The 26,590-nt window shown below is 39.7% G+C and overlaps 1 protein-coding gene across 2 annotated transcripts; it reads left to right on the top strand.

The window, feature by feature from the left end:
* The first annotated feature begins 335 nt into the window (after positions 1 to 335).
* LOC133634925 (baculoviral IAP repeat-containing protein 8-like) lies at positions 336 to 24,892 on the top strand. 2 transcript variants are annotated; one of them, XM_062027583.1, is made up of 9 exons: positions 336 to 470; positions 5,090 to 5,221; positions 5,309 to 5,461; positions 9,590 to 9,646; positions 14,069 to 14,230; positions 16,933 to 16,983; positions 17,079 to 17,108; positions 19,101 to 19,140; positions 24,596 to 24,892. In XM_062027583.1, exons 2-9 carry the CDS (start codon positions 5,156 to 5,158, stop codon positions 24,754 to 24,756), a joined length of 720 nt encoding a protein of 239 aa, XP_061883567.1. In that variant the 5' UTR covers positions 336 to 470; positions 5,090 to 5,155; the 3' UTR covers positions 24,757 to 24,892. The 2 variants fall into 2 exon arrangements, with proteins under 2 accessions (XP_061883567.1, XP_061883566.1); XM_062027582.1 differs by having other exon boundaries at positions 5,083 to 5,221.
* Positions 24,893 to 26,590: the final 1,698 nt, after the last annotated feature.

Here is a 26,590-nt window from a genome sequence, read left to right as displayed (position 1 = left end):
TGGCTTTACATTTTGTTACGTATATATATTTTGCATTCTATTTTAGTTACTTTATTGAGTTTACAACCACCCTGGCGCTGTTTTGTACTGTTTCTGTACTTGTTTTGATTATCATTATTTCTTGATTTTAAATGTTGAATATTATAAATAAAGGTTTATAAAATTTAAAAAAATAAATAAATAAATCGCTGGGTTGAAAGAGCTGGCGCATGCGCATTTCGAAGAAGAAAAAACCGCTGGGTTCAAAGAGCTGGCGCATGCGCATTTCGAAGAAGAAAAAACCGCTGGGTTCAAAGAGCTGGCACATGCGCATTTCACTTCAAAGTGCTGGTTTGTCAAAGGACCATCCATCAGTGACAGAACACAGGCAGGACGGCAGCAAGGAGTCCGAGTCGTTCGATGACACGACGAATAATGGCGCAAGGATGGACTGATAACGTTTTTCTCCCCATTCACCCGACCACTGATTCGTAAGTTTATTTTAGCGTGTGTGAATTATAACTGAATGACGTTGTGTTTACAGAGCTTTTTAAGCATGGCAGTTGGAAACGGTTAGTACAACTTTTAAAATGGGTCAATGGTGTGTTCAAATAAGCGTGGAAAAAGTGTCTGTTTGCTTTTGCTTAATTTATGTATTTTACATAAAACTAATAAACATGGAACATGTTATCTTAGATGTTTAAATAACCGTCCTTAAGGTTGCGCCACATGACTTTCGCAGCTATCAATCAATCAAAGTTTATTTATATAGCCCTATAGACGCAGCATTGGCTGCTGTAACGCGAGAAATTCGGCCGCCATCTTGAAGTGGTGACGAGGAGCCGGCGAGCAGCCTAAACTGACAGTTGACAGGTAAAAAACAAAGATGCCGAGCTGGTGTTCAGCGTTTTCCTGCTTCAAATGAGCGGACTGTTAAAAGTAGGAATCGGGGGATTACTTTTCACAAGTAAGATTTAACATTAACATACTACAGGTTGTATTTTGTGAAAAGAATATTACCACAGAGTTGAGTTTGATTGATTGATTGAAACGTGTATTAGATTGCACAGTACAGTACATATTCTGTACAATTGACCACTAAATGGTAACACCCGAATAAGTTTTTCAACTTGTTTAAGTCGGGGTCCACGTTAAGAGAAGGAGCAAAGATCTTCAATGGTACTGAAATCGTAGCCGTTAACAAACAAGAGTATGACCATAATAGAATTGATTGTCAATGAAATTAATTACATTTAAAAATGTCATACTTGAATAACATTTAAGTATTTGGCAGACACTTTTATCCAAAGCAACATACATAAAAAATACATATAAAACAATCACTGTAAACATTATCATTTAAGGGAAGAATGTAATATTAAATATCAATACAAAGTGTCGAGACAGAATAAACTCTCTGCTGCTGCAGCAACAGAGATACAGTCTATAGGTTCCTAAGACATAAAGATATCTAATGTATTCATACATTGTTTATGTAGGATATACGCATATAACCTAATCATATTGTTTCTTGAATTTAAAAATATCTGACCATTTTTTCCCCCCTTCTCTGGGATTATATTCCCAGTTTCGATCTCGGACGTCTGGTCACTTATAGCACATAAGAATATTCTATTACTGTTAAGCAAACTATGAATAATAAAACACGCCAAAACATGTGTCCTTTATCATAGCTACACGTATGACAAAAAATCGTGTGAAAATCAGTGGTATTCAGGGAGGTAAGATTAATTAAATGTGCTGACAGTTCATTGCTCCTGCCAAATGAATTGCCCTGAGTGGAGCGGATCACCACTCCAAGATGGCGGCCCGCGTCTCGTCAGCGGCAGTAAGCAGTAGCGGTCCATGCTGCGTAACCTTATAAGATGATGTCTATGGCCCTAAATCACGAGTGTCTCAAAGGGCTGCACAAGCCACAACGACATCCTCGGCTCAGATCCCACATCAGGGCGAGAAAAAACTCAACCTAATGGGCTACAATGAGAAACCTTGGAGGGGACCACATATGTGGAGACCCCCCCCCTGGGCGACCGGTGCAATGGACGTCGAGTGGATCTAGTTAATAGTGTGAGAGTCCAGTCCATAGTGGGGCCAGCCGGAGATCGTCTTGGGTGGAGACAAGTCAGCAGCGCAGAGACGTCCTCAACTGATGCACAGTGGAGTGGTCCACCCCGGGTCCCAAGTTTGAACAGCTAGCGCTCATCTGTGGTCACCTAATGTGTGCCCCCCTTTTCCACGAAGGAGAGGGGGGCAGAGCAGAAAAAAGACGGCAGATCAACTGGTCTAAAAGGGGGGTCTGTTTAAAGGCTAGAGTATACAAATAAGTTTTAAGATGGGACTTAAATGCTTCTGCTAAAATGTTTAAATTAAAACCGGGTTCTGTTTGGACACCTTTATTAGCTTTCTCTAACAACATGTCACTTTTAGAGACAATAAAGAGTTTTACTTTGAACTACAATCATCCGGATCACTGCTTTTAACTTCAAAATTAAAGTCGTTGGGAATGTGCTGTACAATAGGTTTTCAGTTATCTCAACAGTTTAAAAAAAAAGAAAAGGGTATTTGAAATAACTTGTTAGTCCACGATAGTGTTGTCTCGATACCAATTTAAATAACTTGTTAGTCCACGATAGTGTTGTCTCGATACCAATATTTTGGTACCGGTACCAAAATTATTTTGATACTTTTCAGTACTTTTCTAAATAAAAGGGACCACAAAAAATTGCATTTTTGGCTTTATTTTAACAAAAAAAAACTTAGGGTACTTTAAACATGTTTCTTATTGCAAGTTTATCCTTAAATAAAATAGTGAACATACAAGACAACTTGTCTTTTTTTAGTGAGTAAGCAAACAATGGCTCCTAATTTAGCTGTTGACATATGCAGTAACATATTGTGTCATTTATCATTCTATTATTTTGTCAACATTATTAAGGGCAAAAGGTAGAAAATTAATTATTAATCTATTTGTTCATTTACTGTTAATATCTGCTTACTTTCTCTTTTAACATGTTCTATCTACCGGTACACTTCTGTTAAAATGTAATAATCACTTATTCTTCTGTTGTTTGATACTTTACATTAGTTTTGGATCATACCACAAATTTGGGTGTCAATCCAATACCAAGTAGTTACAGGATCATACATTGGTCATATTCAAAGTCCTCATGTGTCCGGGGACATATTTCCTGAGTTTATAAACATAATATGAATAAAATAAAAATAAAAAAAAAAGTTTGTTATTCTAAAAAATATAGATGTAATGATAGTCGTATCGACTAGATACGCTACTGTACTTGGTATCGTTACAGTGGATGTCAGGTGTAGCTCCACCAATGGCGTTTGTTTACATTGTGACACCGGTGAGCTACGGTGTGTAGTGAAGCATGTTTAGCTATTCCTCGTCCTGCAGGGATGGTACTTGTAAGAAACTTACTTTATTTGTCGCCATGGAGGCGAGGATTAGTGATTTAGAAGTAGCTAAAACACTGCCGACTGGGGCTGGATGTTAACCGCTAGCTAGCTAGCCATGTCTTAAAGCACCTCTTCTGGTGGGCGTTTCAGTGTTATAACTTCACCTTTATCTTTAGTTTTTAAAATGCGTCCGTTGTCCCTTTTTTGTCTACACACCGTGTCCTCTTGTAAGTACTCCGTGATTGTGCGCTGCCGAACATGCTCGTCTGCTCGTAAACCAGCACTGACACGACGTGACGACAGGGGGTGGTGGCGGACCGGTACTTTTCAGAGGCGTTATAATACCGAATATGATTCATTAGTATCGCGGTACTATACTAATACGATATACCGTACAACCCTAGTGCACGACATGTTCATTATTAGGCTATATTGCATTTATCTTAAGGTTAAATACCATTATTAAATCAAGGCGTGGATGAATACACAAAACAGTTAGTTCTTTACTTACTGCATCTTTAAAAACAAACTCCCAAATGCTTTTGGAATCGCACACACACACACAACACGCTGATTCTAACATTTTGCCTAATGCTCTCGTCTCTTAATTGGTTGACCTTGGTTGAAATCCCGGGCAGTGTGAAAGGGATGGATCCACGTGTACACTACTCACAAAACGTTAGGGATATTCGGCTTTTAGTTGAAATTTCAGTATGAAACACTGCAAAGTATGTCCAATTCCGATTTTATTTTGGCAAATCCGATCTTTTTTTGGATTTTGTTCACATTACAAAAAAAATGCCATGTACAATGTCACCCGCATGACATCATGACGTCACACGTGCTGCAGTGTTTTTGGAAATAAACATGGCTTCAATTATAGTATGTCTCAGTTGTGGTGCATTTTTGTGGCAATTTCAAGAATTTTGTGCTGTCAATGTCAACATTGCCCATAGAAATAACAATAACAGTGCAATACTTTTTCATAACATGGTCACTACTGCCTAGTTTCTCTTGTTATATTCTTATTTTACTGTTATATTTTTATTCTCATTGTTGTTGTTTTTTTTTTTATTCTTATTGTAATATTTTTCTATTTTGTTTCCATGTATACCCCCATTATTTACTTCTTACTTTTTTTAAAATTCAATCTCAATTCTGTACACTGCTGCTGGAATTTGAATTTTCCTGAGGGAACTCTCCTGAAGGAATCAATAAAGTACTATCTATCTATCTAGAAGATTATAAAAGGAAGAGGCCAAAACATTATGGCTTCCGCAGTTTGTGGGACCTTTGCTTCGATGTCTGCAGTGGGAGGTCGGAGTCGTGCAACATTCATGTTTTTGCCTGTTTTCTACACATTTGTCAATTATTTAGTTTGCAAAAGTTTATTTTGGAGAGGAATGATGACACTCACTGTTGTTTGATGATATATTTGGTTGGATGAACACGATCGGAGCATTTAGACTGCAGACAAATTCAATACATCTCTGATTCATATCTACATACAAAAGAGGTTGAAAATTTTATAATTGCATTGTTCACATTGACATAAAAAAATCCTATACAGGTCACACACAGGCAAAAAAAACCCAGAATTGACCTGCAGTGTGAACAAGGCCTAAAATTCACTATAACCTTTAACATTTGGACATGTGTATTCGAAAGTTTACAGAGCGTCAGGAACACAGTAACGGAGAGGCAGGTGCTCAAAAGAATAGATGACCTACATAGTGAACAAATGGAGCGAATTAAAAACGTCACCAACCCGTTGGGCGCTGTCAATGTAATGTCTCAGGTTCAAAGGGTAAGTAGAGTTCAAAGTTGTTGTTGGTATTTCAGCTGTTTTTCGTCAATATTCATACTAACAACTGCTTCTATTTCTGTCCCAAAGTTGCCCAGACGCAGAGTTACACGGGGACTAAAATTGGTTGCACAAGCTCCAACAGCCAGGCTTTCCACCCGTCGCTTTGACCTCCTCGCCACTCGGAAGGGTAAAGCGGAACTGAAAAGGCAGCTTGAAAAACAACGTGACTCGGAAAAGCAGGTGTGTGTACAGTATTGTGTACAACAGCAGTTCTTAACCACTAGGCTGCGGAAAGTGATAGTAAAATAACCCATTTCTTTTAAAGGGCTCTGTGCAACATTTACACAGACGTCTAGAGGGCGCTAACTTTACAATGCTATACCCCACCCTCTTACGGCTACGAGGACCTAATGACGTAACTACATACATATGTAACTGGCCTTGTGGTTAGACTTAGACTTAGATTTCCTTTTTATTGTCATTCAAATTTTAAACTTTACAGTACAGATAAGAACGAAATTTTGTTGCATTAGATCATGGTAGTGCAGGATAAAAAATCAATAAGGTGCTGATATAAATAAATAGATTACTGTACAGATAAATATATTGCACTTTTGCATATGCATCCACGTTTATGGATGTATGTTATATTGTTAAATATATACCACATATACACACACCATATATAACCACAATATATTGTTATATTGTGGTTAGAGTGATACCGAGTCATACCAAAGACTAGAAAAATTGGACTCATTACCTCTCTGCTTGGCACTCAGCATCAAGGGTTGGAAGTGGGGGTTAAATCACCAAAATGATTCCCAAGCGCGGCCACTGCTGCTGCTCACTGCTCCCCTGGAACAAGGGGATGTGTCAAATGCAGAGGGTAATTTCACCACACTTAGTGTGTGTGTGACTATCAGTGGTACATTAAATTTTAACTTTAACACATGCACGTGCATTAGCGTTGGGTGTTGTTAGCTAATGATACCGATTTGGATGGTTAGCATTAGCCATCATTGAATGTATACACTGCAAAAACTGAAATCTAAGTAAGATTGAATATCTCAAATAAGGGTGATATTTGCTTATTTTCTGTCCAATAAGATAATTATTCTTACTAAGCAGATTTTATGTTAGTCTTTTACTTGTTTTAAGGGTTTTGGTCCTAAATGATCTCAGTTAGATATTACAGCTTGTTGCTGAGATTTTATGACCTATATTGAGTAAAACATGCTTGAAACTAGAATATCAACTGTTGCAAAGCTGTGTCATCAACACTCACAAGTATAAAACTGCTTTTTTTAAATTATAATTTCTCATTTCAAGCATGAAAAAAAAAATCATGATTTTGACACAATTGTGTCTCATAATTAAAACAGATGACAGCCAAATTGACTTTGCTGTTTTTTTTTTAATGAAACAATAGAAAATACGTACTCATATAGTAGTACAGTTGGCACAGTACAGTAAACTGACGGTTAATATTTAAACATTTAACATGTGACATTTCAAACTATTTTGAACAGAAATAGTTCATGCACATTCAAATAAATTCCTCAAAATTAAAATTTTAAAAATTTTGGCCGGGGGCCGGGCTGTAGATATGCACACTAATTGACTGAAAGAGCACGCACTTGGCGCGATGATATCATGTTATCGATGGAAAAATGCATTTTTAGACCATATGATTTGCCTGAGACCCCGAGAGTAACAAGCGGTTGCCTTGTTGCCTTTCCATTAAGAACAATAAATTAGTTTTTAGTATAAGTTTGCTGGTTTCAAGAAATGTAATGCCGAGCGCATATCATTATGTCAAGATAATGGCACTAGCATTTACTTAATTTAAGAATATTTTTCAACATATTAAGCAAAAAGGTCTCTTTTTTTTTTCAACCAAGAAAAGTGCACTTGTTATTATTTAGAATATACTTATTTTAAGGTATTTTTGGGTTCATTGAGGTTAGCTAATTTTACTTGTTTTGGAAAGTCTTGACAAGCCAAATTTCCTTGTTCTATTGGCAGATAATTTTGCTTAGTTCAAATAAAATACCCCTAATTTTTGTATTTTTTTTTTCTTGTTTTTGAACACTGACTTTTTGCAGTGTATTCCATCATAGCAACAACATGACTGCAAATTGTTCGTTGCTTTTGTTTGTTTGCACGCGCTCTCTGCGCGTACGTCTTGACGAGATAGGGTGAGTAAAATAATTGTAGTACACAAACTTAGTAATTGTAAAAAATTTTGACAGTTTTAAAACCACTATGTTCTGTTAAACCACTAACGGTAACGTAAGCTAGCCACGGTTCTTTGCTATATCTTTTGCTTTGAAAAAATGCAACTGTGAGCAAGTTGCGAACAGCTCCTTTTAACTGATCCCGTTTTTATTTTGCTTCAAATAATGCATCATTTTTCATCTATATTTGCCAGCGATGCATGGTGACAGGCAGACCAATTATGTGTCCTTCCACCAGATGGCAGAGACTGCTGTACATATAACTTTTTTATATACTGTGGGGGGGCATGGCCTGCGGAGAACCAGCGCGAGCGAGAACCAGTGTCGTGTCTCGCTTTCCACCATCAACAACCACCCCCTCTCCTTCCCGACTGCTGCCTTTAACAGAGCGACAGGTGATCAGACAAACACTCTCAGCTGTGTCATCTACGCACCTGCCGCTGATCTCGAAGCTGGTCCTGGCACGCCCCGCTTCGCTGCAGGTCCGCAGGCCACGCCCCCCACATATACCTAGTGCTATTCATACGATACCAGTTCACGTAAAATAAAACCAAAGCCATATTTGGATATCTTTGTTGCACGTGTCATTACGTCCGGTTGTAGACATGGCTCAAACACTTGGCGGGGAAACAAGCACTCACCGCAGACTCAGTTGTTATAATTATGATTTAGCCATCCTGTCTCCTAGCAGTGCTAACTTCCAGCAGCTGCTGAATATATGTACAGGTTATGGTTTAAAATATGATGTGAAATGTAATGCCAAAAAGAGTGTCATCATGATATGTAGAACAAGGGAAGACAAGGACCTCTCTTTTCCTTCGTTCTATCTGTCAGGACAGGTGCTGAGTGTGTGTGATAAAACTAAGTATCTGGGGCACATCATTACTGACCTATTGGGTGATGATGATGACCTATGCAGACAGCGGCGTATGCTGTATGCCCAAGCCAACATGCTGAGAAAGAAATGTTGTTATTGTACGGATGATGTAAAGATAAACTTATTCAGAGCCTATTGCACTCCTCTGTATACTGTCCCCCTGTGGGTAAAGTATAAGCACAAAAGCATACAGAAGCTGCAGGTTGCTTATAATGATTGTATGAGGCTGCTTCTGAGAATTCCAAGAAGCTCCAGTGCAAGCCACAGCGTTGCTACGCAACCTTATGTATAAGTTTAAGTGTAGGGCATCTGAGTCTGGAAATGACATAATCACTGTGATAACGGACCCTGGCCGCAGTTCTGTTAGGTACTCATCTGGACTGTGGGACCATTGGCACATGTTTGTATGTCAGAAACTGACATTTGGGCTTTAGGTTTTATTGTTTTGTTTTTACTGTTTTAAAACTGTTTTAATGTTTTGTGTTGTGTTTTTTTATGTGTGTAATGGATCTTAAGGTCCGCAATAAAGATTGATGAATTACAATTTCCCATGCCAACTGTAAGGCTCCACTTTTCTAAATGTGCTAGCGCTCTGCCAATTTATGTTGAATTTGCCGTAGACACTAATTAGCATGAATTATTTTACATGGCGATATCAACACCTCTCAATCTGGTAATGCAAACTACAACTAAGATGTAGGTTGCAAACAGCTGATGTGTAATAAGAACAATACTTAAAGTATAAACCCTATTTAGGGCGCAACAAAAGACTAGATTCAGCTTAATGGCCAAGACTACTCCCTGATTTGGCAACACACCATAACCTATTCACTACTTCCTATCTAATATCTTGGAATTGCAACTGCTTGCAAAGTCTACTACTAAATACTTGCAAATGAGACTCAGATGTAAGAAATCTAGATATAACAACAAGACAATACAGTTATCAGGGCACTGTGAAATGGTAAAGGGAAAAAAACATTTTATTATGAAACAAATTAACACATGAACACAAAAGTTGGTACCGTTGAATACATGGATTGATTCCCAGGTACCGGGAATTGGTACCATCTTGATTCAAATGTGAAAAAGTACTAGGCATGGGCATAGTGCTGTGGGATTTTTCTCATGTAAAATATATGCCTTGGCTCAATAAAATACTGGGAAACACTGGTGCACACTGTTTATTGTGGACCTTTATTATGTCATATATCAACTTTTATGTTAATTCTCTATGATTTTTTTTTGTAGGTGCGGGTAGATTTTGCTGAAACATTGCAGTTTTGCAAGGGCCTGATCAAACAGAAGGTAAGTGTTTTCCAAGTGTCAATAACTTTGGACTAATATGTTACTTTGCTATTTGTTTACCTACAGCTCAGCTTTCTGTTATAGTTCGTAAGAATAATAAGACAAAATAGTTTGTGACTTTTAAAGATCGCAAGTCTTTTCCTTGCATGTGTGTGAATGAACAATCGAACGTGAATACTTGTACAGTGGTGCTTCAGTTTTTGTCCGCCCAACTTTTTGTGTGATTCTTTTTTTATTATTATTATTTTCACCAAACTTTGTCACAGTTTTTTTGTACAGGCCAAACACAGTCATAGTTTGCCAGCGTATCATCCTGGAAGTAAGCGGCCAAACAAAGAATTCCAAATGTCGGTTGGTCTGTGAAAAATGGGCAATAGTTATTTTAGAGTTGGGACACCATACAGATTCCATGCCATGCAATCTTTTAAAATCATCTTTGTGTGTGCAGTTTATTGGTTCATAGAACGCACACTGACACTGAACAACTCCTAGTGAGAAACTCTGAATTCAAGAAAGAACTTGTTGAAAAGTATTAAAGTGGCTTCTCTTGCAATGGGATAGTAATGTAAAAGTTTCTAGTGAACACAAGTTGCTCGGGGAACGGTTAAAGGAGACACACAGCACAGGAAGTAAGATAGGCCTGTGTGTGTAATGGTTGTGCCTGCTGCTGTTGATTTGATTGACTTGATTTAGATTTATTGGTCCCCGTTGGGGAAATTCATTTTCACTGCCGTACATTTAAGCAATAGACATTACACATCACGAACAAAAATAACAAAAAGACATCATACATGACCAACACATTTACAGGCTTGTCAGACAGGTCGGCTGTTAAGGGCGGCTATAGCTGCAGGGATAAGGCTTTTCCCGACGCGGGCCCTCCGGAATTTGATAGTTCTGTACCTGCGCCCTGATGGTAGTGGGATGATGTATTGGTGTAGTGGGTGAGTCATATCCTGGACTATTGTGTTTGCCAGTCGAGTGATGGACCTGTGGTTTAGATCTGAAATGTTGGGTGTGGGTAGGCCGATGATTTTAGCTGCTATGTTTGTAATGCATGTGAGTTTGGTCCTCCGGTTGGTTACTGAAAGCATAGTGAAAAAACATGTGGAACAGTACAGAAGGATGGGTTGAACGATGCTTTGGTACAGTAATAACAGGAGGTGAGGTGCAACGTATAGTCCTTTAAGTTTACGGATGGCTGACAGCAGTCAGCAAGTTTACAGCACTAACCATCCTCTCTTAAAAGTTGACTTTTTCAGGGTTTCCCCCAGATTGCCGACATATCTGTGGCGGTGGGGGAGGGGGGTGGGTGTCTAGGGCTGTGGTCAACATGACAGTCAAATAATTTGCTATTATGCACATATTTTTTTAAATAGGCCAAAAAAATACACATGCATTTAAAAACCAATCTGTGTTAATTGGTATTTACTAGGGGTGTAACGGTACGTGTATTTGTATTGAACCGTTTCGGTACGGGGGTTCCGGTTCGGTTCGGAGGTGTACCGAACGAGTTTCCACACGGACATATTAAGTAGGGTAACGCACGTTGTGTAAACAATGCACACAGAGGCACAACACACTGCATGCTAGCAGCTAACGGGCTACGATAGACTGACCATACGTCCTCTTTTCACCGGACATGTCCTCTTTTGCGGAGCTGTCAGGGCTGAGTTTCTTAAATGCCTCAAATGTCCGGCATTTTGAGTTAGGGTTGCGTGTATTTTCAATGTACGTTCAGGGTTAAGAAGGGGTTAAAAACAAAACAAATTGTGCGCGCAGCAGCATTCGTGAGGGAGGGGCAGAGAAAGAGAGAGTGAGAGAGTTATGATAAACGCGCATGCGTCGCCATGCTCTGCTTTTTATCCATAGATCACATTTAATTTTTTATTATCTATAGCAGGGGTGTCAAAAGTGTGTTCCGGAAGCCATTTGCGGCGCACAGCTAATGTTTTAAAGGCCCACGGCACATTCTAAAAATACTATTAAAATAAACAAAAACATAACAAAAGTGAAATAAAAAAGCTTAAAGGTTAAATGTAATTTAGAAAAAGTTGCAATGTTGACTAATAAAACAAAGCTGTTTTTTTTCTTTCAAACTGTCATTGCTCAAAACATAATATTGAATCAAAATCAATGTTATTATGAATTATTGACCTATCCAAGGTTCCGATTACATCAAATATTCCACTAAGAAAAATATTTTTGGTGGAAGATACTGCAAATTTGGTAAAAAAATAACCCAAAAATGTATATTTTGTTGTTTTCTTACTGTACCGAAGATGAACCGAATCGTGACCTCTAAACCGAGGTACGTACCGAACCGAAATTTTTGTGTACCGTTACACCCCTAGTATTTACATACATTTTATCGTATATCATTTTGCTCTGTTTTTTAATTCTTGCTGCTTATTGTACAATGTAGTTTGTAGAGATTTTCTTCAAGTTTTAGAGACTTCCGCAATCCTTTGAGATTTTTTCTTTATTAATAACGACTAACAACAAATCTAGCATCTTTTTCTGGTTATTGTAGACTCTACTCATGTTTAGAGACTCTACGTCTGTCACTCCTTGACAAGGGAGAGCTGCAGTGAGCCTGATGTCAGTCAACACCGACCTCTTATTATTTGCACATTTACATTTTGTAGATTACTGTCGGTGGAATGTATTAAAGTACATCCACATCGCAAACATGCTGCCTCTGCTGCAGACAATAGCGTGCATATTGCTTACGTTGTCGCAACATACGGTTTAGGCAGTGTTGTTGGGGTATTTTTTCAGTGGCCGAATTTTCGGTGCTTCACTAGTAAATAGTGCGCAAATAGGTTATATACAGTATATACATCCATACTGCAACAACGTTAATGGGTTATTGGTGTTAATTGTTCCCATGATCGTGAACACACTGCCAGAAAGGAGATTGTCGGAGAATGAGGAAGTGTAGAAATGTCCGATAACATCAGACTGCCGATATTATCGGCCGATAAATGCTTTAAAATGTAATATCGGAAAGTATCGGTATCGGATTCAAAATTATCGGTATAGGTTTCAAAAAGTAAAATGTATGACTTTTTAAATCGCCGCTGTGTACACGGACGTAGGGAGAAGTATAGAGTGCCAATAAACCTTTAAGGCACTGCCTCTGCGTGACGGCCCAATCACATAATATCTACGGCTTTTCACACACACAAGTGAATGCAAGCATACTTGGTCAACAGCCATACAGGTCACACTGAGGGTGGACGTATAAACAACTTTAACACTGTTACAAATATGCGCCACACTGTGAACCCACACCAAACAAGAATGACAAACACATTTCGGGAGAACATCCGCACCGTAACAACATAAACACAACAGAACAAATACCCAGAACCCCTTGCAGCACTAACTCTTCCGGGACGCTACAATATACACCCCCCCGCTACCTCCCTCCCCCCACCTCAACCCCGCACCCCCACCCCGCCCACCTCAACCTCCTCATGCTATCTCAGGGAGAGCATGTCCCAAATTCTAAGTTGCTGTTTTGAGGCATGTTAAAAAAAAATAATGCACTTTGTGACTTCAATAATAAATATGGCAGTGCTATGTTGGCATTTTTTTCCATAACTTGAGTTGATTTATTTTCTAAAACCTTGTTACATTGTTTAATCCGTCCATCGGGGCATCACAACAAAATTAGGCATAATAATGTGTTAATTCCACAACTGTATATATCGGTATCGGTTGATATCGGAATCGGTAATTAAGAGTTGGACAATATCGGATATCGTCAAAAAAGCTATTTTCGGACATCTCTAGTTGTGTGTCTGGGAGTGAAGCACGAAGACAGACAGGAGGGAATGTGTGTTGGAATTGGGCCGATTATTAGCATAAGATTGGCAATAAAAGTTTAAAAGAGTGTCAGTCTTCGTGGGACTTCTTCTGTAGCTTACATTAATTTGTTTTCACGTTGTTAAAAAACTAATTTTTAAGGTGTGGCGACTTATTTTCTCGTGGCGGGCCGCCACGATCGATTACCCCTGTTTGAAACGTTTTGGAGTGAAACAGCGTCCTAGTGGCTTCTCTGTCCACTCCCCTAACCTCTCTGCTCATCAATGAGGGTGTTTAATAAAGTCAAAAGTGATGTATTCCTCATATAATTGTATTTCACATCAATTTATGGGTTCATATTTTTGTGTTCATGTGAATGTTTGCGTGTCTAGTATAGAACAAATCGGATTTGCATCATTTCTTATGAGAACAATTGCTTCAATTTGTGCACGATTCAGATAGAATCGGTCTTCATCTGACCTTTTTTCTGTATTAGTTTTGGAACGGATTACTAACTAAAACCGAGGTACCACTGTATTTTCACTGGCTCTATCACGTCTGTGTCATTATCCAAGGTGGTGTTCCTCATGCTGTTGTATATGTTTCTAGAGTAAGCTAATGACTCAGCAGGACCATCTCCTTCGAGCGCTGGGCCGAACAATGGAGATCAACAAAAACCTTTCTTGGGACCTGAAGATGAAGACATTTGAGTTCATCTCCCTGCAGGAACAGGCTAAGAAAGCATATGAGGAAGACAAGAGGAATATGACAGTGAGTATGTTTTTGAATATTGTTGTTGTAAATGTACCTCGCCGCTGAGAACAACCTCATTGTCACATATACTCACGCATGGGGATGGGTACTGAAACGCAGTTCCATAATGGCACAGGTGCGGGCGATAACGGTAGGAACCAGACCAAAAAAGGAAGTTGCTATCATTGCTAAATAAATGACGATGATGTTCTGTTTACAATTTTTGAGACGGCATGACTCAGATGGACTCAGAAAATGTAGTTTTTGATTGATTGAGACATTTATTAGTAGATTGCACAGTACAGTACATATTCCGTATAATTGACCACTAAATGGTAACACCCGAATAAGTTTTTCAACTTGTTTAAGTCGGGGTCCACGTTAAGGAGCAAAGATCTTCAATAGTACTGAAATCGTAGCCACTAGCAAAAAAAGAGTATGACCATAATAGAATTGCTTGTCAATGAAATTAATTACATTTAAAATGTCATACTTGAATAACATTTAAGTATTTGAATATGAGATATGAATATGAGAATGATGGGTTCTCAGTTCTTGCTCTAAAGCGCTTTCACTATCTAGAAAAGGGCTAAGTAAATTTAACCCATTATTAGTAGGGATGTAACGGTATTGCAGATACCGCGGTATTTCGGTTTTAAAGTCTTCACAATAATACCCTGACGCCTGATGGTATCAAACAAAATCTTGGCGTGTAGTTTTTTCCATCCCTTTAGCGTTGGCCGGGTCTAAAAATAAACTACATCTCTCAGAATCCTCTGTGCAATGCGAGGCGCGTGGAACGCCGTAAGCAGGAGGTCAAATGTGTTCGTAGTCGATGAGAGGAATTGTTTGCAAAGTTACGCGGTCTGGTTACGTGAGGTGGATGTACTTATTTAAACATTAAAGAGGTCCTATTATGCAAAACCAACTTTTGTTATCTGTTGGTACCTGTTTTTGTGCATTTAGGATCCCAATGAGTCTCGAATATTTCAAATCAAACCATGGAAGCATGGCGGAGATATGTAGAAAAACAATATTTCCTTCTTCTAAACTTGCTCCAAACAAGCCGTTTGGAATTGTGTCTTAGTTACGTCAGCGAATATCTCCATATATGGAAGAACTTTGCACTTTGTAGTCCGAAGTTGTAGTCAAGTTCTTTTGGTTTATCCGCCTGTTGTGCCTTTTCTAATACAATGTAGCGTTTGTTCTAACTTAAATCTGTCAGACTCCATATGGAAGCGCTAAAAACAACATGGTTGACGGGGTGAATACGAAGTGGAGGGACGTAAATGAGGCCGCCCTGAAAAAGGTGCATCATGAAGCGACGGTCAAAAAGCAGCTTGAAAACGCTCTGGAAAGTATAAAGTAGAGATGTCTGATAATATCGGCTTGCCGATATTATCAGCCGATAAATGCTTTGAAATGTAATATCGGAAATTATCGGTATCGGTTTGAAAAAGTCAAATTAATGACTTTTTAAAACGCCGCTGTACGGAGCGGTACATATCCGGTAAAACACGAACGTAGGGCATACTTGCCAACCCTCCCGATTTTCCTGGGAGACTCCCGAATTTCAGTGCCCCTCCCGAAAATATCCCGGGGCAACAATTCTCCCGAATTTCTCCCGATTTCCAACCGGACAACAATATTGGGGGCGTGCCTTAAAGGCACTATCTTTAGCGTCCTCTACAACCTGTCGTCGCGTCCGTTTTTCCTCCATACAAACAGCGTGCCGGCCCAGTCACGTAATATATGCGGCTTTTACACACACATAAGTGAATGCAAGGCATACTTGATCAACAGCCATACAGGTCACACTGAGGGTAGCCGTATAAGCAACTTTAACACTGTTACAAATATGCGCCACACTGTGAACCCACACCAAACAAGAATGACAAACACCGCACCGTAACACAACATAAACACAACAGAACAAATACCTAGAACCCTTTGCAGCACTAACTCTTCCGAGACGCTACAATATACACCCCCGCTACCACCAAACCCCGGCCCCCCAAAATTAGGCATAATAATGTGTTAATTCCACTACTGTATATATCGGTAACGGCTGATATCGGAATCGGTAATTAAGAGTTGGATAATATCGGAATATCGGATATCGGCAAAAAAGCCATTATCGGACATCTCGAGTATAAAGTATCAAATGTTATGTAGACCACAAGGAAGGATAAGTAGTATTTTCATCCAATCTTGGTATGTGCATATTAACACCAACATGCAGTCATATAAATGCTGCCCAAAGCAGTTTTTTTTATGCGCGTCTGAATCAATCGGCGAATGTGCAGGCGTACCAAATGATGTGACCGGGTGAATCTATATAATGTTTATGAAGTTTATTTTATTTTCGAGTGTCTGGAAAAAAAACAGCGGCGTCGACTTCAAGATATCTATTTAAACAGTGTATATTTTCAAAAGATAAATTATTATACTTTTGGAGAGGGTGGGCCAAGGTTTCATTTGCAATCTGGAACGCCGCAAGGAACACTAGACTCAAAAAATGGGTTATAAAAAGTACAACAAAATAATCACAACACGTAAATGTTTACACGTAAGATTTAAAAAAAACTACTACAACTTTATGTACTAAAACAAATGACAATGTGCTACCCCTAACTTTACTGTATTTACAAAATGCAATACATGCTACACATGTATATCAAATGTACAATTGTTTCACTGACATGCATGATCTGCTGCAGGAGAAGGTGAAGAAAATGTTTCGCCCAGTCTGTAGAGCATTTACAGCTCAGGTTTGTTGTACTTTTACTACTGTAAGGGTATTTTTATTAATCACATTACTTCAATGCAATGAAGTAACATGTATGTAATGTCTGTTTTTTTGCAGAAGAATGAACTGAATGCGCTCAGACAGCAGGTAAATGGACTGACAGAAAAGTTGGGAGATGTGATGAGAACATTCCAAGCTGAGCATCATTGAACGATTACGGTGCCTTAAATTGTACACATGAGTTAAAAATGCAGGCCCTTAACCTAAAGTTCATGCCATGTTGCCATCGCATTTATTAAATTACGTGTCTTTATTTTGACTTTGAGTTATTTTGGAGTCTTTATATTGAGGATCCAGGAAATATAATTAATTACCTATTAGTTTATCAATTTACCTTCACACCAGTTTAAGAAATCTCGAAAGACTCTTAACAAGGGATGTGCTGATCGATCAGCCACCGATAAGTATTAAAAGTTAAAGTGCCAATGATTGTCACACACACACTAGGTGTGGCGAAATTATACTCTGCATATGACCCATCATCCTTGATCACCCCCTGGGAGGTGAGGGGAGCAGTGAGCAGCAGCGGTGGCCTCGCCCGGGAATCATTTTTGGTGATTTAACCCCCAATTCCAACCCTTGTTGCTGAGTGCCAAGCAGGGAGGTAATGGGTCCCATTTTTATAGTGTTTGGTATGACTCGGCCGGGGTTTGAACTCGCCACCTACCGATCTCAGGGCGGACAATTGGACAATTTTCTTGAAAAAGTATGTGATCGCCATTGCAGATTAATGACTTTTCATGCCGATCACAAACACCAATCCTTTCTATTAATTTTTAATCTCCTGGTTGACAAGCTCGCAGCTAATTATTTATCCTCAAATACAATGTGAAGCCACTCCCTTAAGTTAATAATCACCTCCATTGCTGCAAAAAAACTAAATTTCTTAGATTCTTATGTAGGAATGTGTTGACAGATCGGTCACCAATCATTATCGGCCGATATTTATGAAAAAGTATGTGATACCTGTTGCTGATTATTGCCTTTTAATGGCCATCACAAATGCCGATCCCCTCTGGCTGACATTGTATTTTTATTCCACCGGTTGACAAGCTTGTAGCTAATTGTGTATCACCATATACAGTGTGGAGACAGTCCTGTAAGTTATTAATCACCTCCATTACAGCAAATAAACGGCATTTCTTATTATCTTAAGTATTGTTATTAAGTATTAGGATGGTGCTATACGTGTTACACACCAAGAACAAGCAGGAGCAGGCATGACACTCTAACCTAGTGGTTAGAGTGTCCGCCCTGAGATCGGTAGGTCGTGAGTTCAAACCCTGGCCGAGTCATACCAAAGACTATAAAAATGGGACCCATTACCTCCCTGCTTGGCACTCAGCATGTTTCCTGGGCACAGCCACCGCTGCTGCTCACTGCTCACCTCACCTCCCAGGGGGGTGATCAAGGGTGATGGGTCAAATGCAGAGAATAATTTCGCCACACCTAGTTTGTGTGTGTGACAATCATTGGTACTTTAACTTTAACTTTAAAATAGCAGCTAAGCTTGTGTAACTCGCATGGTTCAGTCCCTGCTTTTTGTTATGCCCGAGACTCGAACCTTGGTCGCGGGCATGACAGACAAGCGTGCTAACTAGGCCCAGGCTTTTAGCTTGGTAGCTAGCACGCTCTTCTCTCATGCCAGCCACCCAGGTTAGAGTCTCGAGCGGAACAAAAAAGCGAAAATATTGATACCAACAACCAGTACAAAGATTTGACTTTGTATGATTTTTTTTTAGCCTTTAAAAAAGTAGAATTAAAGCAGTCCCCCACATTCAGTATGCAGGCCTCGCTGGAATTTTTAAATAAAGTACATACTGAACAGCGAGATTTTTGTATTGTGACACTCTTACTTTATGTACTATAAAGTGATTTATCAGTAGCCATACCTAATTTATTATAACAACATTTATATTGTGACTTACACTGCACTTTGTTACACCAGGCTCAGTGAAAAGAAGCAAGCATGATGCAGATCTATTCAAAATCTCTACATTTTCCAGCCTTTTTAGTTATATTTTCAAATATGTTATATATTTTTGGTCTGTTCTGAACTATGAACACATGTGCTTTCAGATATCAAGACCGCCGAAGGGATTACCTGCAGACAAAAATGGTAAACTGTCTTTAAAGTATTCTTTGTCAATTTAAAACCTATTTAATATCAAGTCAAGTGTGTCGGAGTAACTTTCAATACATCACAATATTTATCCTACACCACATGTACGCTATGTCAACAGTGTTGTATTACTTTTGACAGACAGACGCACAAAACAGGCAAATTTTAGCCAGGCTTTAAACTTCAGCCAAGTGAATTTAGACCAGTGCTTATCAATTATTTGTTACACCCCGTCCACCTAACCCAGGAAGAAGGAAATATTTTGCACCCTCCACCGTAACTATAATTGGTATAATTTGTCAATAAAATTGTTATAAGTACACCTCTGCATAACACTGTATCCATATTAAAATAAAGAAAACCAAAAAAAAATTAATAGATATAGATTACCGTATTTTTCGGATTATAAATCGCTCCGGAGTATAAATCACACCGGCCGAAAATGCATAATAAAGAAGGAAAAAAACATATATTTTGCACTGGAGTATAAATCGCATTTTTGGGGGAAATGTATTTGATAAAACCCAACACCAAGAATAGACATTTGAAAGGCAATTTAAAATAAATAAAGAATAGTGAACAACAGGCTGAATAAGTGTACGTTATATGACGCATAAATAACCAACTGAGAACGTGCCTGGTATGTTAACGTAACATATTACGGTAGGAGTCATTCAAATAACTATAACTAACACGTTGTCCAAGCACCCATTTGTGAATTCGTTCCTCGAGCTGTGGCCACCTAGCTTTTAGCCCGCGATTAGCTTTTTTAGTTTTCTTCATTACATTAAGAGTAACCTCCGCTTTTCGCCAGACCCTTACAAGTTTCTCGCTTACTCCAAACTTTATTTCTGCTGCTCGATTGCCGTTTTCTGCTGCACATTTCACTACTTCCAGCTTGTAACCCGCAGTATATGATTTCATTTTCAGTGCCATTTTTGTTCAGCCTTCTCAGTTTTTTTAAGTTACCGCCAATGAAATGATCAATTTTCATAGGTACGGAAGTAGCAGGTAGCATCTTTTTTTTCACAATGCACTTCTGCCATGACCCGCCCCCGCCGAATTTGTATTGGTTGACGTGTGTGTGACGATTGCTGATATGCGGCTAGTCTCTTACGTGAATGAAATAAATAATATTATTTGATATTTTACGGTAATGTGTTAATAATTTCACACATAAGTCGCTCCTGAGTATAAGTCGCACCTCCAGCCAAACTATGAAAAAAACTGCAATTTATAATCTGAAAAATACGGTAATTTACACAGACTAACTTTGTTAACAATGTTTTTTAGTCCTTAACAAATATTTAATGTGTATCAATTTGCCTGAAATTAAAAACATTTGAATCCCTATTTAAACTATAAACATTTTTAACCAACTTGAGCCATTCAATACATATATATATATATATATATATATATATATATATATATATATATATATATACACACACATACTGTACATATATACATACATATACCGTATTTTTCGGACTATAAGTCGCAGTTTTTTTCATAGTTTGGCCGGGGGTGCGACTTATGTGTGAAATTATTAACACATTACCGTAAAACATCAAATAATATTATTTATCTCATTCACGTAAGAGACCAGGCGGATATCAGCAATCGTCACACACACGTCAACCAATGAAAATTCGGCGGAGGCGAGTCATGGCAGAATTGCATTGTGGGAAAAGAAGATGCTACTGCAATTGTCACATACACGTCAACCAATGAAAATTCGGTAGAGGCGGGTCAGGGCAGAAGTGCATTGTGGGAAAAGAAGATGCTACCTGCTACTACTTCCACAATTTCAACATTGCCGGTAACTTACAAAAACCGAGAAGGGCTGAACAAAAATGGCACCGAAAAGGAAATCATATACTGCAGGAGCTGGAAGTAGTGAAATATGCAGCAGGAAACGGCAATCGAGCAGCAGAAAGAAAGTTTGGAGTAAACGAAAAACTTGTAAGGGACTGGCGAAAAGCGGAGGCTACTCTTACTGAAATGAAGAAAACTAAAAAAGCTAATCGCGGGCTAAAAGCTTGGTGGCCACAGCTTGAGGAACGAATTCACAAATGGGTGCTTGAACAACGTGCTGCCGGGAGAGGCTTGTCAACCGTACAGTTGAGTCTCCACGCCCAAGTAGTTGCCAAGGAGATCAATATAAATGATTTTGCGGGAGGACCTTCTTGGTGTTACCGCTTCATGCAACGCAATTGCCCCTCTATCAGAGCAAGGACAACCATGTGCCAAAAACTGCCAGCAGACTTCCAATCCGAGGTAGACAGTTTCCGCAAGTTCACGAGCACAACTTCACGCCGGATTCAGAAAGGCTGGAATAATTGGAACTGCAACTGACGATGACTCTGACGTAAGCGACGTACCGATAGAAGAGGAAGCAGCGCATTGTCTACCTTTGGCGTTTGCAGAGTTGTTTAGAAGCGACACCGAGGAAGAAGATTTCATCGGATTTAGGCAAGGCAAGGCAACTTTATTTGTATAGCGCTTTTCATACACAAGGCAGACTCAAAGTGCTTCACAGACAACAAAGTGAAATGAAAGAAAATAAAAGCAAAATTAAAATGCAGACAATAAAAATAAAAACAGTGCGGACGCTAAAGGTTAAAATATTAAAAGATTTAGCTGAAAGCTAAGGTGAACATAAAAGTCTTCAGTCTAGTTTTAAAAGTAGTCAGAGTTGGGGAGAGTCTGACATCTTCAGGAAGTTTATTCCAGCTATTTGTTGCATAGTGACTGAATGATGCGCTCCCTTGATTTGAGTTTACTCTGAAGATCTTAGTGATCTAGAGGGCTTATATAGTGGGAGCATATCAGTGATATACTTGGGCCCTAGACCATGTAGTGATTTATATGTGAGCAGGAGGATTGCGAAATCAATTCTATGATGTACAGGGAGCCAATGTAAGGATTTAAGAATTGGTGTAATGTGCTCACATTTTTTGGTCTTTGTTAGAACTCTAGCAGCAGCGTTCTGAACAAGCTGTAGCTGCCTGACAGTTTTTTTTGGGAAGACCTGCAAGGAGACCATTACAATAGTCTAGCCTACTGGTAATAAAGGCATGTACAAGTTTTTCAAAGTCTTGAGCTGACATGAGCCCTCTAAGTCTTTTTACATTTTGACATTTAGCGATCAGCAGTGACAGATTGTTTGGTAAACGTATAGCATGTTCTATATGTTATAGTTATTTGAATGACTCTTACCATAATATGTTACGTTAACATATCTGACACATTCTCTGTTGGTTATTTATGTGTCATATAACTTACACTTATTCAGCCTGTTGTTCACTATTCTTTATTTCTTTTAAATTGCCTTTCAAATGTCTATTCTTGGTGTTGGATTTTATCTAGCAAATTTCCCCCAAAAATGCGACTTATACTCCAGTGCGACGTATATATGTTTTTTTCCTTCTTTATTGTGCATTTTCGGCAGGTGCGACTTATACTCCGGAGCGACTTATACTTCGAAAAATACGGTACATATATATAAGGAAGCAAAGAATAATGGTTACAGTGATATTCAAAGCAGGATTTGAAGCATGATACTGATAAAGCAAGTTTTATATTTTCAAGAACAAGTCACTTTGAGCCTTGGTGGGTTCAGTTTATATTAACAACCTATAAAATCAAACCATATTAGAAAAAATAAAATGGGACCATGAATGTTTAAGTTACAATATTGTTATTCTTACATGATTCGACGTGTCTAATAATTTTAAAAGAAAGAGTAGAAAGAAGTGTGGCTGTGCGACAGTATGTGATTGATGTAAACTTTATTGCCTGATGCCTTAAGTGCTGCACTGGACAATGGGGCTTGTTAGCTCATTAGCCAGTGCTGCTTGACTTCTCTTCTGAAATGGGGATGTGTGGTCACAGAGTGGCCTCTATTACAGAAGTAGGGTTTATTTAAAGGCCTACTGAAAGCCACTACTACCGACCACGCAGTCTGATAGTTTATATATCAATGATGAAATCTTAACATTGCAACACATGCCAATAGGCCGGATTAACTTATAAAGTGCAATTTTAAAATTCCCGCCACACTTCCGGTTGAAAAAGCCTTCGGAGGATGAGTATGCGCGTGACGTCAATCATTGAACCGGAAGTATTGAACACAATACAAAAAAGCTCTGTTTTCATTTCATAATTCCACAGTATTCTGGACATCTGTGTTGGTGAATCTTTTGCAATTTGTTTAATGAACAATGGAGGCTGCAAAGAAGAACGTTGTAGGTGGGTCGGTGTATAGCGGCTGGCTGTAGCAACACAACAAGGATTACTCACTTGGATAGCAGACGCGCTAGCCGATGCTAACCGGCCACCGCACGGATGATCGGGTGAAGTCCTTCGTCGCGCCGTTGATCGCTGGAACGCAGGTGAGCACGGGTGTTGATGAGCTGGGCAGGTGATGGCTGGCTGGCGTAGGTGGAGCGCTAATGTTTTTATCATAACTCTGTGAGGTCCGGTTGCTAAGTTGCTAAGTCAGCCTTAGCGTCGTTAGCAACAGCATTGTTAAGCTTTGCCAGGCTGAGATCTATTAACCGTGTAGTTACGTGTACATGGTTTAATAGTATTGTTGATCTTCTGTCTATCCTTCCAGTCAGGGATTTATTTATTTTGTTTCTATCTGCATTTGAGACAGATGCTATCACGTTAGCTCATGCTGATTAGCATGAGCTTCGTCGATGTATTGTCGTGGAGATAAAAGGCACTGAATGTCCATTTCGCGTTCTCGACTCTCATTTTCAAGAGGATATAGTATCCGAGGTGGTTTAAAATACAAATCCGTGATCCACAATAGAAAAAGGAGAGAGTGTGGAATCCAATGAGCCAGCTTGTGCCTAAGTTACGGTCAGAGCGAAAAAAAATATGTATTTCACTGCATTCTAGTCCGTCACTCTAACGTTCCTCGTCCACGAATCTTTCATCCTCGCTCAAATTAATGGGGTAATGGTCCGAATAGCTCTAGCTGCGTGGAAAACAATAGGAAAATATGAGGGAGTGAACAACTGACAACGTCACGCTACTTCCGGTAGGGGCAAGTTTTTTTTTTATCAGAGACCAAAAGTTGCGAACTTTATCGACGTTGTTCTATACTAAATCCTTTCAGCAAAATATGGCAATATCGCAAAATGATCAAGTATGACACATAGAATGGATCTGCTATCCCCGTTTAAATAAAAAAAATTCATTTCAGTAGGCCTTTAATGCCACACCAATGTAGGGAATTTATTCACAGCATAACTTAATAGGAAAAAAACTGTTTAAAAGTATAGACATAAAATAAGGACAACTAAAATTGAAAAAAATGCCTTTGTGTTGTTCATGATTTTATCTGCGTTATCAGAATAAGACAGGACAGATTCAAGTTTAATCAAATATCTCATCTAATTGACTAATACAATTTGTTGTTTTATTTATTTTCCAGGCAAGGAACTGGAGTGCAGTGTCTGCATGGACAGAAAGTCCTGTATAGTCTTTGTCCCGTGTGGTCACCTCACCACATGTGAGGTCTGTGCACAGGCTGTATACTGGTGTCCAATCTGCTGTGGCTTCATTGCACAAAAAGTGAAAACCTACATCAGCTAAGGGCTGGGTCTCATTTTTTAAATGTGTAAAATTAAAATATGACTTTTGTTGTTAAGTTTTTAAATGTGTAAAATTAAAATATGACTGTGGAAGGGGCGTGGTCCACGCGTTCCCTGCGGGCAGGGCGTGTGCAGGTGCTGGCAGCAGACAGGTGAGTGGATATCTCAGCTGGAACGAGTTATCTAATCACCTGTTCCTTTATTAGCATTGTCGGAGACCATGAGGGGAGGTTGATGGAAGCCAGGAGGGAGAGTGAGACGAAAAGGAAGGACATACTGGTGAGCAGGTGTAGACTTCTTTATTTTTGCAAAGTAGGAAAAGTCTTTTGCGAGTTGTTTTTCAGCTCCGCTTCTCTCTGCTAGCTCCTCCGCTCCAGCTCCTCAGCTGTGCGCGTCGTCGGCGTCGGCCCCGGCGGGGCACGCCTCGCTGTCGGTCTGCCGGCCCCATCGGGGCCGACTCCGAGATGGCGGCGAGGAGGTGTGGCCGAGCGGCGAGGCAGGGCACATCGGAACCCGCTCCAAGATGGCGGGTTCCGGTGTTCCTTTTCGTGTCACTCTCCCTCCTGGCTTCCATCAACCTCCCCTCATGGTCTCCGACGCTGCTAATAAAGGAACAGGTGATTAGATAACCCGTTCCAGCTGAGATATCCACTCACCTGTCTGCTGCTTCATGGCCGGCACCTGCACACGCCCTGCCCGCAGGGAACGCGTGGACCATGGCCCTTCCACAATGACTTTTGTTGTTAAGTTTTTAAATGTGTAAAATTAAATAAATATGACTTTTGTTTTTAAGTGTCTGGTTACTGCCGGTTACTTTTTACAGTACAATTAAGGTGTTAGGGATTTTACAAGGATTTTGTCTTTTTGAAGAGATGTTCTTTTACATATTGACTATTGTTTCAAGAAGCAATCTGTGTGTAGTTCAAATGTTGTCATTTTTGTAAAAAGTAGAAACAATTTTAATACAGCAGTTACAGTAAGGAAGGGATTCCCAATAGCCTCATTCCTGGGTGGATTTTGCCTAAGAGAATGAGAATCAGAATCAGAATCAGAAGTACTTTAATAATCCCAGAGGGGAAATTAAGATTTTCAACACAATCCCATTCAAGAGCAGACAAACATTACAGGGAGACAGAACAGGATCGCTGACGGGTCTGCCAACTTCCGGCGCCCCTTACAAAAAAGGTGAGAAACAGGTAAACGCTGGGGAGGAGGGGAGAAAAAAAAAAATCTGTCTAAGCCTGGGCCAAGAGAAAAAAACCTCATAGCCATAGCACACAAGGATTTGTGTAAGAGGGAAACATCAAAGTACACAAAGGACATTAATGACATTAAAATAGCAGAGCTGATGCAACCAGCCATTTCTACATACAGCTATAAATAAAATATACAAAAAACATACTGTGGTGGCCTCTGCAATGTTCCACGCCATTGTCTGCTAGGGCGGGGGGAGCATGGCCAGAGACAGGAGCAGACCCAACAAAGCAACCAAGAGAGCCGACTCCCACCCTCGGCCGTCCACCAACTCTCGGCCAGTGTCCAGTCAGCATGGATGAGCGAGGATACGTCCAAGGAGACCGAGGTGTCCGATACCTGCTCATTCAGCCAAGACACTGTGAAGCTTGCCCGTCCCGGCGCTCAGCGCTAGCTCTGCAGCCCTGTCTCTTCATCCACATCTCCTCCAGTCTCTCCAAGCGGTGTGGCAGACACCCAGCAGCTGGTCTCCGTGGCCAAAAGGCTCCCAGGAGGCAGACCCGGAAGTCCACAAAAAAGCACCGCAGAAGTCACGAAAGTGGCACCCCTTGTCGCACAGTCCCAGAGGGTCCCGAACCAAA

Source organism: Entelurus aequoreus, linkage group LG19 (genome assembly GCF_033978785.1).
Source record: "Entelurus aequoreus isolate RoL-2023_Sb linkage group LG19, RoL_Eaeq_v1.1, whole genome shotgun sequence".
In the NCBI taxonomy this organism is placed as follows: Eukaryota; Metazoa; Chordata; class Actinopteri; order Syngnathiformes; family Syngnathidae; genus Entelurus; species Entelurus aequoreus.
Note: the sequence above shows the minus strand (reverse complement) of the source record. Positions and strands in the feature narration are given on the sequence as shown.

Bases quoted from the DNA above. Each gene is read 5' to 3' on its own strand.
- LOC133634925 (XM_062027582.1), top strand. From the start codon at position 400: ATGACACGACGAATAATGGCGCAAGGATGGACTGATAACGTTTTTCTC. The intron at 14,231-16,932 runs GTGAGTATGTTT...GATCTGCTGCAG, and splicing joins AAGACAAGAGGAATATGACA to GAGAAGGTGAAGAAAATGTT. The intron at 16,984-17,078 runs GTTTGTTGTACT...GTTTTTTTGCAG, and splicing joins GTAGAGCATTTACAGCTCAG to AAGAATGAACTGAATGCGCT.